Here is a 12,941-nt window from a genome sequence, read left to right as displayed (position 1 = left end):
AAATCTTAGACCCTTATTTAAAATCCTTTCTTGTTCTCTGAGAGTTTGGTCTGTTGGGTTCATAACCAAGGTTAATCCTTGCTCGTTCCTGGGACAAAGACCAGTGACGTACTTACTGGTCCACCCGTTCATTCAGGTCTTCCCACTGAACTTTGTTTTCCTCTTTGTTTTCCCCTTCCTCTGCTCCAGCCCCCCAAAAGGGGCGGGACCTGTGGGTACTGGGGGCTTGCATCCCCTGTAGCTGTTGCATCAGGGGGAACACAGTGGGCTATATATGCCCTTGGCCCGAATAGCCTGGGAACATAGGGTTAAACATAGGGCGGGGTCCCTGGTAGAAACCCCTGCCTCTCCTCCTTTGTCTCAATTCATAATCATTGCTGTCGCTAGCAGAGCTTGAGGTGTTCCTGTCTTTTGTCCCCCGTTCAGAGTTTTTTTGTGTTAAATATACTCATCTGTGGTATGTGGATACTCTTTCTCTGGAGAAACATTTTAGATCTTTCTGCAGTTTGTTAATTTTGGACTGCATTAAGTACTCCTTGTATTCTCCTAACTCGCTGTCGGTTTCCTCGAGTTTCTTTATGTTAGATGTACGCTCGTTTTGAGACCCTGTTCACTCACCTGGATCTGTATCAATAGTCTCTGCTATCCGTTTGGCCATATATGTCATTAGGATAAGCCAATCTCTAGTACACTTCCAGGCGATCAATGCCCTATCTTTTCTAAATGCTATGTCTTCCATGAAGATCAAGGGTTCGTTGTTAACCAACAGCCACCTAGGAGCTGCATTTGCTCTTAGATGCTCTGTGACAATATCTCCATTTAAGATGGTCTTCACATGGGTCTTTCTTAATACCATAGGGGGATCCCATCCCTCTCCTTGAGTCCTTGAGTGAGGACCGAAATAATCATGGTCTCCCCTAGTAGAGAGGGCCTTGATAGAATTAAGGATACTGCATCGTCCCCGCATGACCGGCTTTGCTCTTGCATCATGATTGTACACAAATGTACAAATTTCCCTATCCTGTTTCTACTGGAGTTTTATATATATATATATATATATATATATATATATATATATATATATATATATATATATATATATATATATATATATATATATATATATATATATATATATATATATATATATATATATATATATATATATATATATATATTTTACTTTTGATTCCAAACTTCCCAAGTGCCTCGTTGCACAAACAGGAACACGGACACAAAGGTCAGCTGGTGTCAGATTTAATTTAAATGGAACGGTGCATGCCTCAGACGCGTTTCGGACACGAGGCTGTGTCCTTCCTTACTCAGTATACTTTATATATAAATAAAGAGGGTGCTCATGTTTTATATGAACAGGACCAGATCCATCCATAAGGCAAAGCAACTGTTCTAATGGATACGTCTACCTGCAGATTCCTCATCTGTTGAATAATCCCTGGCATCAGATTTGATCTGAAAACGTCAAGGCTCTCTTGTGATCTCTAAGTCGGTAGGTGGCACTAGCCCCACTTTGCCACTAAAAGTGTAATCTGGTGATTTCTTGAAGTCCATATAGTGCTCACCTGGACTAACTGACATCAGTTCCCTTTTTCCTATGCCTTTGATATAGATCCGAAGCTTGCTCTCCTTCAATTTTTTGCGCTTCAGTGCTTCCAAAATGTTCTTTTGTGCAGTGCTAGGGATGTCTCCCCTGAAAGCATTTGGGCTTTAAAACCGGTCGGGACTGCAAGGAACACATGTCCGTAATAATTTGTCACTGTATTTGCCTGTGCTGGCTGGAGCCAGATCACCACTCCAAGGCATGTGAATACTGCACTAGTTTGCACCTCAAGGCAATCAAAAAGAGGGAAGCCAAACTTTTTATGGCATGAGCCTGTGACGTAAAACAGGCCGTCTTCGATTGTCAATCTGCTCGAGGCTGCTGACTTCTCATTCCTCGAGGATGGATGCGAGACACTCCTTGGGAGGTAAGTCACCTCAGCGTCCCTGACTAACAAACAATCTTCATCGTCGCAGTTGGTGCATTTAGAGCCTTCTGAGTCTACACAGCAAGCGGATTCTCCCCCTACACTGTGCCTGGAGCCAGCAGTCAAATCAGTCTAACCCGAGAGGAATTCGGCACTGATGGAGAAGTACTGGGATTTCACAGCTCCAGGCCTTCAGTTGCCATTCACCATTACTCTTGGCATCACATGTTGACCTTTTCTTACAATACAGGCACCCTTATGGACCTCCCTGTGGCGATCAAGCTTAGTCAGCCGTAGAAAGGTATAAGTGTGAAAGGAAACAAGGGAACCCTACTCACTTGGAGCCTGGGTATAAAGTTTAAGGACAACAACGGCTCCTGCGGATAGATAAGAATTTTTTTTCGATAAGTATGAGTATGAGTGTGTATCCTGTCTCGTGCCTCTCCTCAAGCATTTCCACACTGAATACATCGCGTATCCTACGGACCAATATTAATACACGTTTGCCTGCTTACATCACCCTTTACCAGGGGTCCGAGCTGGGATCCCTAGAAGTTTTTACTGGCTTTCACTCTTACCTCACGGTGTCACTTATTTTTCGGATTCTGTGCAGCTCAAGACCCTTTATAAGGTGCCCCTTATTGACCAGTCCTGAAGAGACCTGACATCCTTTTCGGGTCGAAACTTCGTCGACAGATAAAAAGAGACAGACCGTGCACAACAGTTGCTCACACTTTCCAACTGCTGTAGTTTGATTGTTTATACATCACTTGGTCATCTCTTTAAAACCAAATGTAAATTAGAAACATTGTGTTTTCTACACAGTATTACATCTCACTTTAGTAGTTTAGGTTCTTTTTAGTAATATTCACTTGGGACACGCTATTTCCTTTGTGATTATTTGTTTGTATATAATGTTGCAGATGCTTTGTATTAATTGTTGACACATATTTACATAAACTATGCGAATTGATGATCAGACTCTCAATGTGTGTATACAGCTTCCTTTTTTGACATCCCTTAAACCACCCACATTGCCATTGTGCCTCATACTTATCAGTAGAAAGGTATAAGGTCAGCAGACTGAACGCTAGAATCTTAGACCTGCAACAAAAGCCCCAAAGAGACTTTCCCCATTTTCGATGTTATCACAGGGGCTTCAGTTTTCAACCATATTAGTTTGCTTTATCCCAGCAACAGCAGCCTCAGAATCTCCTCGTCAGACAATATAGGCGCATAGGTAAACCTATAGGACAGGGATCCCAGACCTCGACTATCTCCTCGTCCTACTCTACCCCTACGCAACCAGAAAAGGAGCTCTAATTTGCTTTCAACAGAGGACCAGAAACCTGTGGGCTGCCGGGTGTCCTCCTTTCTGTGGCCTAAAAGGCCATTATTTCAAATCAATGGATCCTTCAGATCATGGAAAAACAATATATACCCTACATTTTCTTCAGGCTCCACCCCCGTTCTCCTCCAGCCCTATTCCTTGTCCATAGATAATCTCTCCATCCTAAAGCAAGAGGTGACAGAGGTGCTCAAAGTAGTAAAGTCGATACAAGAACAGAAAATTAGGCATGGTTGTTACGCACTCAATGCTTCCTTGTTCCCAAGAAGGATTGAGGTCTGTGTCCAATCCTATACCTCGGTATACCGAACTTTTTCCTTGGGAAGGAGAAGCTCAGGATATTGACCCTAGATCAGCTCTTCTTGGCGTTGGAAATGGGACACTGGTATGTGTCACTCAATTTGCTTTTATTTTCCACTCACGCAGTCGCATCAGAAGTTTTGTGGTTGGCTCCACGCATTGCCAAATAATGTTACTCTAGTTAGACTTGACATCTTCACTATGAGTCTTCCCTAAGTTTGATGGTGCTGTGTGTGGCACATCTCAGACGGCCAGGAGCGCAATTTTCCCATACCTGAATGACTAGCTGATCAAATCCGAGCTACCAGAGATGGAGACACGCCATCTGCAGTTAACAGCCGCTCTGCTGTTTCATCTGGGCTTTCTGATCCACAAACCCAAATCTCACCCGGAGCTTTCAGAAAGTCATCTTTTTAAAGGGCTGTTGTGGACACTACACTTCTCTGCACTTTTCCTCCTCTTCTGAGGATCAGGGACATCCTGGTGATAGCCTAATTCTTTTGGGAAGGTGCTTGCTCCAGTCCTGATGGTCCTGCACCTGCAAGACGTGCAGGCTTCCTTCGTTCTCCTGGTGATACAGTGCTTTGGTATATGAGATCTCCAGTGATGCATCTCCAGGCAATAGTTCGTATATGGGGAGATCTGCTGGATGCTGTTATGGTCTTCCAGAACACTGCAGCGGACATGGTCTAGAGTGAGGAGCCCATCTGGCAGACCTGGGGATCAGGGGCCTCTGATCTCCAGAGAAGCAGTTGTTTCATATCACTTGCTAACGCTGCAGGCAATTCTGCTAGCGCTTCAGGCTTCCTCTCCTCCATTCACTGTTGGTCTGTCAAGAGTCTTGTCCCAAAAACGAATCTGAAGAGCCAGCACAGGTAAGCCCATAAGTACTCTAAGGAAAGTGTTGGAACTACTCGGGTATCCCTCACAGAGGAGGGACTGGACAAAGGGAATGCTACTCCCATGTCTTTTGTCAAATTTCGCGCCAGAGAGGGAGCCAAGGGCTCCCTGGACTGACCCAAACTGGAGTATGCAAGGAATGCACCAAATGCACCCTTCAAAGCAGTCTGGTGGCGCTGACCCCAGCACAATACACCTGTGACAGGAAACCAATTGTTCTACCTTCCATCTCTGCTCACACTCAGGACAAAAGAGGGCAGAATCATGTCTGGGATCGGCAGCAGCATCAGAACTAGCTTGCTGACAGACCCTGGAAGGCTGTTACCAGAAGTACTTGGGGCTTTCAAGAGGACCCCCACAGTGCATGGAATCATACCTCTAACAATGGTAATGGTGTTGGGGTATGATTCCAACATTTTTTATACCACATATGCCCAGGTTCAGCAAAGCCACTATATAGTTAGCCATCACGTAATGACAGATGGCCACTATGTGTATCAAAATGGCTACCGCACTTACAAAGCCTGGAGACTCGCCTCCGGGGTTTGTAGGGGTGTCCTGCTCAAGCAAGGGCACCCACAAACTTATAACCAAGCTTCCGGTCTTCAGGATTGAAAGTCTGCCTTAGGGGTGATTAAAGGTTTTAAGTGTAGTGACCTCCGATATAAGAACTGTCATACGTGGTGCTAGCACCAACTTATACAGGCTGCAATGGCAGGCCTGTAGCCACAGTTTGAGTGGTCTCATGGGTGGCACAATACATGCTGTAATCCATGGGAGACCGCTGGTGTACCTATTCCCTGGCTAACTCAGTACCATATACTAAGGACTTTTAGGGGTACACCCATAGCCAATTGTGAAGTTACAAAAGTAGGTATATAGTCAAATGTAGGGAGGAAGCATAGTGACTGGGGTCCTGATTAGCAGGTTCCCAGTCAGACTAGTCAAAAACACACTGACACAAGCCCGAAAGTGGGGGTAACCATGCTAGAAGGATCCTACCTTCCTACATCTGTACAACTAGTTGATCAAAACCGGGTCGCTGGGGGTGGTGTTGTGCGATTTGCAGTCAACAGTATCCATGCTATTTGACCTGGGCTTTTTGATCAATAAGCCAAATTTCACCTGAAGCTTTCCCAAATGACTCCAGTTCATAGGGTCAGCACTGGACACCACCTTTTTCTGTGCCTTTTCTTCACATCAGAGGATTGCCAACATTCAGAAAATGGTTCAATTGTTTGAACAAGGTGTGAAATTCAGTTCTGATGGTCCTGAGATTCCTAGGTCCGCTGGCTTCCTGAATTCTCCTAGTCATGCTGGCAAGTTGGCACATGAGGGCCCAGCAGTGGTGCTTTCCCAGGCAGTGGCTACTGTATTGGGGAGATGTATCAAACTCCATTGTGATCTCCCCCCAGCGCTGCAGCAAAAGTGGCTTGGTGGGGGAACAAGGCGAACCTCAGTCACGGAACTGCCTTCACTTCCCCTCTCCGGCCGAGACTACGGTAGTGACGGATGCCTCTACCTTATGGTGGAGTGCTCACGCAGGATCTGAAGATCACTGGTTCCTGGTCTCTGGTAGAACGGGTTGTTCATGTTAACTTGCTAGAACTGCCGGCGATTCGGCTGGCACGCAAGGCCTTCCTCCCCTCCATCCAAGGTCACTGCGTCGAGATATTGCTGGACAACACAACAACAATGTAGCACTTCAGCAAGCAATAGATAGTAGGGTCTCACCTCTTTTGTCTGGAGGTATTGAAGCTGTGGGCTTGGACACTCCCCAAGGTATCTGGTTAACTGCCAACACCTAGCAGGGTCTATGAATGTCTGAGTCAACAGCCTGAGCTGGTGTGATCTTCTCGATATTGAGTGGCTTCTCCTGCCGGAGGTAGTCCAGAATATCTTCACCCAGTGGGGCGCTTCTCATGTGACCCCCCAATATACTTTATTCATTGGGTTCTGAGGAAGATACAAGAAGACTGGTCCCATCTCATTCTTATTGCCCGGTTTGGCCAAGAAGGGCATGCTTATGCAGTCCTTCTGTGCTTCTCCATCTGTCCTCTGCTCAAGCTGCCATTCAGACCAGACCTCTTCCAGTTGGGATGTAATCTTGGAGGACTCCACCTGCATGCCTTCTGATTGAGCAGGAACATCTGAGTTCCTTTCAGCTTCCACAGTAGGTGGTTGAACTCAAGACTCGCTATGCACTAGCAAAGAGGGAAACTCTATAATGAATCATGGTCCATTCTACAAGGCCAAAGGCATTTGGCCTGATCCATCTTGAAGGATTGCCTGGTATAACCATCCATCATCCCTCTTCCTAGGCGAGTATGGGTATGGAATGTATTCTGCTGGTCCGAAATCTGCAGGTAGAAGTATCCATCAGAAGAAAAAACAAATTTCCTGCAGTCACAATCTTTCTGATGGATACTCTATTTGCAGATTTATCACTGACACGGCCGCTTTCTTGTTGATTGATAGGGTCATAGAAAATTTTATAGAGTAATCCTGCCTGACCCCTGGGCATATTCTACAGGTGAGGAATCTGCAGGTAGATAGAGTAGCCACTAGAAAGATTGTCAACGCAGGTAAGTAACATTTTCGACTTGTTCCTTAATCTGTCCTATTCATCAAAATGGACTGTTTAACTCAAGTTCCTGTGCGTTCTGCTTCTTTTAAGGAATCCAAGTGCTTCACGTTTTCAGTGTCTGCTTTCTTTTATGTAAACTGTGTGTACCATTTATTCCTTTTTTGCTTCTGAAGACCATTAAAGATGCCTTTCTAAAGTTTTTAATTGGCTTTAATAATTAAAATAAAGGAAAAGTATGCCTCCTACTGGCATGTTTTTATATGAATTTCCATTTTTTCAAATTTTATCAAGTGGAATGTTCTGTTATTCCACTCATAGTTTGAGATATTCTAAAATGTATAAACTTAATGAAAGTAACTTGGGATTAAAAAAACTGCCATTACAGACAATCTTTCCTTTGTGTTACCTCTTGTTATGAGGGATTCATGCCCCATAATGTGTTTTGAACATCTGAAATCTTCCTTAGACATGGTATGCTTTAATTTGAGGTGACAGTTTTGCAGGTTGAAAAGCAAAGCATAATCCTTCATGTAACATATTATTCCAAGGTTGGCCTTGTGCAGAGGAGGCATCCTGTTCAATTGTGCCCTCTGTGGTGTATACATTTGTACTTTTCTACCCTATGCAGGGCACTGTGTATTCACCATTATTATGCTGTGCATATGAGCCAGAGAAAGCGTATCTTCTATTCAGCCTCTTTGTGTTTTGCTTTTAAATGTAGGTTCAAAAGAAAATCTTTATTGAAAACATCATCCCCATTATCACTTCGCTGAAAGGGTTTCTGGAGCAGAAACGGATTCCAGCTCTGCGAGAGCTCATGAATTACCTACGGGTATGTATTTTTATTGTGGAGGAAGTTGATCAGCCAAAACCCTTCCTCCCAGAAGCCTTCTAAATTGAAATGGGAAGGAGACAGATGTGCTTTAGTTAAGACGTTTGAGTACACTCATGATACAGAGAGTTGTTAAAGTAGAGTAGCATTTTAATAGCCTATGGAAATATCTGTACTGTAATGTGCATTGAAATAGAAAACCTTGTACTTGTAACACAAAGACTTGTAGGCCCTTTCTGTGAGGTAGTGAGATGTGCCATAGCACTGTTTATGTTAATTGTCTGGGTTTTGTGGTTCCAAAAGTTATTGAAATGCTAAGGCATCCCAAGAGCACATCTGTGTGTAAGTGGGAAAACAGTTTGGACATTCATGTTTGGGTGTCTGTGTAAGAGTTGCTAGAACTTAATGATCTGCTAAACCTATTTTGATTACGAACAGGAGTGAGCAATACAATCACAATAGATTTTGAACTTTTCTTCATGAAGGAATCTATCTTTGTATAAAATGTCAGAGTTGTTGTAGAGCTTTCATTACAACATAAATTGCGGAATATGAAAAGAGACTTGTTCAGCTGTATACTTTATTAAAAGTTCAGATCTATTGAGAATATTAAATCTTTCCACATTGAGTTCCGTTGTGTAGCTGTACTTAGATAACCATTCCAACTATCACTCCTATCTCATGGCCCAACTCTGCTGTTTATACTTTACTTCTGTGTTAAGATTATACCCCACCCTGTTGATGATGTGCTGTGAAAATGTGTAGCTTCTCATCATATTGTAATTTCCTATTTGTACAGGAAATGATGCAGGATTACAGGAATGAAATTCAGGATTTCTTTGCTGTCGATAAACAACTGGCAGCTGAGCTTGAGTACGACATGAAGAAGTATGAAGAACAGTTGTCCTTGGAGCGGGCGGAAGACAGCTTAATCATCAACCTAGTTCCTCCCCCAGTTCCGGGCACACCACAAGTAAGTTGTTGTTATGGCCAGGCTGTTCTGCATTAGGTGTCTTCATTTTACTGAAGAACCCAGTATAACTGGTACATGTGCAAGAAATTAGTACTTGCATGTAGGAAAGTAGGATCTGCTTTTATAGTTACCCCCACTTTTTGCCTAGTGCAATGCTGTTTCTGACTAGTCTGACTGGGATATTGCTAATGAGGACCCTAGTCTCTGTGCTTTCTCCCCTAAATTGGTTATGGTAAGTATTTCAGTACATCCCAGATTAGATACTAGTGTGCCCGTATATGTACTTAGTATATAGTACTGAGGTACCCAGGGCATAGGTACACCAGGGGTCCCCCTGGGGCTGAAGCATTTACTATGAGACCCATGGGGGACCACTCAAACTGCAACTACAGGCCTGCCATTGCAGTCTATGTAAGCCGGTACTAGCACCACTTACAACAGATATAGGTTTCCCTATATCTAAGGTCCCTGCCTGTAAAACCTATGTCACCCCTAAAGCATGCCTTTCAATCCTGAAGGCAGAGTGCTCGGTTCTAAGTGAGAGGGTGCCCCTGCGTGAGCAGGACACCTCTACAACCTTCAGAGTCCATTCTCCTGGATTGTAAGTGTATCAGCCATTACGATACATAGAGTGAACATGCGTCGTTATGCGATCACCATCTCTAAACTGGCTGTAACGAACTGTCATGTTTGGTATCAAACATGTTGCAATCATACCTCCACACCGTAAACGGTATCGGAGGTATGATTCCATGCACTGTAAAGCTCCTCTGGGAGGTCCTCAGTGCTCCCGAGACTAGTCTTCCAGACCCGGTACGCACAACATGGTTGTTGCCGACCTGAGACACAATTCTGCCTTCCTGCTGCTGAACCAAGCTCAAGCCGTCGAAGGCAGAAAAATAGGTATCCTGTCACAAAAATGTGTGACCACCTCACAGGCAGGTTTTAGTGTATTGGGGCAGGGTGGGGGCTCTTGGCAGCGCCACTAAGTTTGCTTGAAGGGCACAATTGGTGCCCTCCTTGCATAGTCAAGTTCAAACCAGCTGAGGGAGTCATTGGCTCCTGCTCTGGCGTGAAACTGGACAAAGGACATGGGAGTGTCCTCCCCACTGACCGACCCCTCTCCTGGGAGGGAATCATTTATTGTTCCTACCCTTTCTTTAGAGTAAGGACAAAGCATGACAGGGAAACCTCTACCGAAACTTGCACCTATCCTGCTAGCTCCAAGGCTCTTATAATGAAGGAAATATCCCATGTGCGTCTGTGTACACAGTTCAAGCACCCACTGTCAAGGTGCAGTCCTAACCGGACTATGTAATTTTAAAACAAAAATCAACTGGTGCAGCAATAAATGCTTAAATATCAAACAGTAGTCAAAAGGAATCAAATTCAATTTCAGAGATGTGTTTTCCAAATCTTTTCCAGTAAATTGGACTTCTTCAGGGCTGTAAGGTGACATATATTAATACATAAAAACAACATAACTGACAACATAACAAAAACACAGTCATGCATCCTCATGTCACAAATATATTCATAATTTAGATTAAGACCATTATTAAGTGTAGTAGAAAGTCCGTTCAACTTTAAATGTGAGCAACCGACCAAAACAAGATACAAAAAGTACACACATAAATCCACCATGACAATATACAAGAAATACAAATAAACACATTTTGTGCATCCACATACATTGCTACGTATGTAAAAAAGCATGATTATAAAAAACGTCATGAACATTGAGGCACGGTCACCAAAGAGCAATGTATGCATCCAGTGTAGTCCCAAAAAGAATTTACAATTCAAGCACAGAAATGACTGTTACAAACTGCGGACAGTAGAGACCCTAGGAAATAAGACCAGAAAAAAGAGGCTAAGAAGGGAGAGCGGTGATGAAACTTAAAATCGGAGTGAGAATGCCCTTGTGCGATAGACACTGTATCCCCATCAGGCAAGATGGGGTAAATCTAAAGTAAGGTTTGATTGTACCCACCATGCGCAAAGCTTTCACACATGTGGTAACAAAGCTACCCATATTTCCATCAAAAATCTGTAAGCAAAATCATGTTGTTCCCCGTGGTTAAATTCCAAGTCCTGATAGAAAATTAATGAGATGGACATTCTGTTAGCTCTGTCATAACCCAAGTGGTGTGTTTGAAAAGGGGGAAAGGGGCTGATAATACAAAACATTAAGAGAATATAATCCAAATAGTGGTATAATTATGATAAGTTCCATCCGTAAGAGTCAACTATAAAGGTAAGTCCCACATAAGGAGACCAAGGGCAAATCACCCTTCAAAGCGGCACCTAGGCAGAGAACATAGGTAATCATCTTATAAATATATCCAAAATATCGACATCCACAAAAATAAGGTGCCCAAACCATGCCTGGAATAGTATTATAACAAAAAAAAGTATTTATAAAGAATGCGTAATAATACGAGAAAGATCGATTCATGTCAGTGTCACCATGAGAAATATATTACACATTTTCACTAACAGTGCCAACAATGAAAAATATACACAATGTAGTGTTTACCGGCATTGCATTAGATATTACTGATGTGCCAACATCGTTCCAGTTGGACTATTAGGAAAATGATGGGTGAAAGATGCACTGGAGAAACAACAAACTAATGGGAAGAATCCACAAACCCTCTGAGATATAGTGCTAGCAAAGGGCCAATAAACTCACCATGATAAGCGCCAGTGTAATGACAGTCCTTCTCCGGTACCCTCACACGAAACGAATGAGGTCGAACCGGGCAGGTCAGACCGGTTTGATTTTTAAAGACCTCGCCTTGGCAGGGAACACGGAACACCTGGGTTAGAGGTATGTGTCCGAGCCGGCGACGGGCATGTTAGAAAGCACGCTGAGTGTAAACCAGCTGCCATATTGGAGGTACCCAGAAACGAGCCCGCCAGTATGCGAAACATTAAGCATCTCCAGGACTCTTGGGATAAAAAAAACCAAAAATTATAACGTATAATTGAATCAGAAAATGTCCTATTAAAAGATAGTTGAATATTACTGATAAGTACCTGATGCACAATGTGTGAATAATAATGATAACCTGGAAGTACTTCTCGATTGGATAGCCCATCAGAGGAGTTTCCAAATTGAGCTAAGTCAGGCCTAGAGTGGTGGCCATATTTGAGTGTTAAGAAGAGGCTATATCCGCCATGGTATGATAATCAAAGAAGAGGGCTATTTACTCCAGTATTGGAACTTTCATAGATTCACATGCTTGAATCATTCCCCTTTGTAAACTTGGGAGTCCCCGGTACTTAAAATAGTATTAGTAGTAGTAGTAGAAGACTTAAATAGTCATAATACACTAATAGGTATAGACTACAGAAGGCTTAGGCCTCTTAGTTTAATAACCTATCCTAGTCCCTATAAAGAAAAGGACCACATTTTTGCCTCAACCAATCAGCATCAATCACCCTCTAGAACACTCCTGAAGGAAGCTCAAAACCTCAGATTTTCTACTGCGCGTTGTGCCAGGGAGTCTCCTCTGAGATCTGCTCAGCTTTCTCATCAAGGATAAAGAATTTTGGACTTTTTCCACAGGAAAGTACAATTTTATTATATCTTAACATCATCTACGTACTTTTGTGGGTTTTTATTATATCTGGTCTATGTCTGACGAGGCTAAGAAGGTTCTCTTAAGAGAATGTGGCACTTGCCTGAAGAAAAGACTTTATGTGGATGATCCCCACAAAAATTGCATTTACTGCCTATCTCCATCTCATAAGGCGTGCATGATTTGTCATGCTTTTTTTAATAAGACCCTTATAGATCCAGAAGGACGTCTTCTCATCTGGCTTCAGAAATTGAAAACTAGATCAGACCCTGTGTCAGACTCCAAGACTGACCAGTCTACAGCTACAAAAGTCTCTTCAAAAAGGGCAAGAGAGTCGTCACAATCTGATAGAGAGCCTGCTAAAAAGTGTTCCAAGAAGTCTTAACTTGAGACTTCCTCTGAGTGCAAAGGTTCTCATAAAAAATAACC

The 12,941-nt window shown here is 43.1% G+C and overlaps 1 protein-coding gene across 1 annotated transcript in view; it reads left to right on the top strand.

Moving 5' to 3' along the window:
* The window catches only part of NCAPD3 (non-SMC condensin II complex subunit D3), a 1,036,822-nt gene that overhangs the window by 896,573 nt on the left and 127,308 nt on the right, over positions 1-12,941 (top strand). The window contains exons 28-29 of the mRNA XM_086956941.1: positions 7,842-7,952; positions 8,752-8,925. Coding sequence (XP_086813067.1) covers positions 7,842-7,952; positions 8,752-8,925 — 285 coding nt within the window. The remainder of the gene's footprint in view (positions 1-7,841; positions 7,953-8,751; positions 8,926-12,941) is intronic.

Source organism: Lissotriton vulgaris, chromosome 2_1, assembly GCF_964263255.1.
Source record: "Lissotriton vulgaris chromosome 2_1, aLisVul1.2, whole genome shotgun sequence".
Taxonomy (NCBI): Eukaryota; Metazoa; Chordata; class Amphibia; order Caudata; family Salamandridae; genus Lissotriton; species Lissotriton vulgaris.
This window is presented reverse-complemented; position numbering and strand designations above follow the sequence as displayed.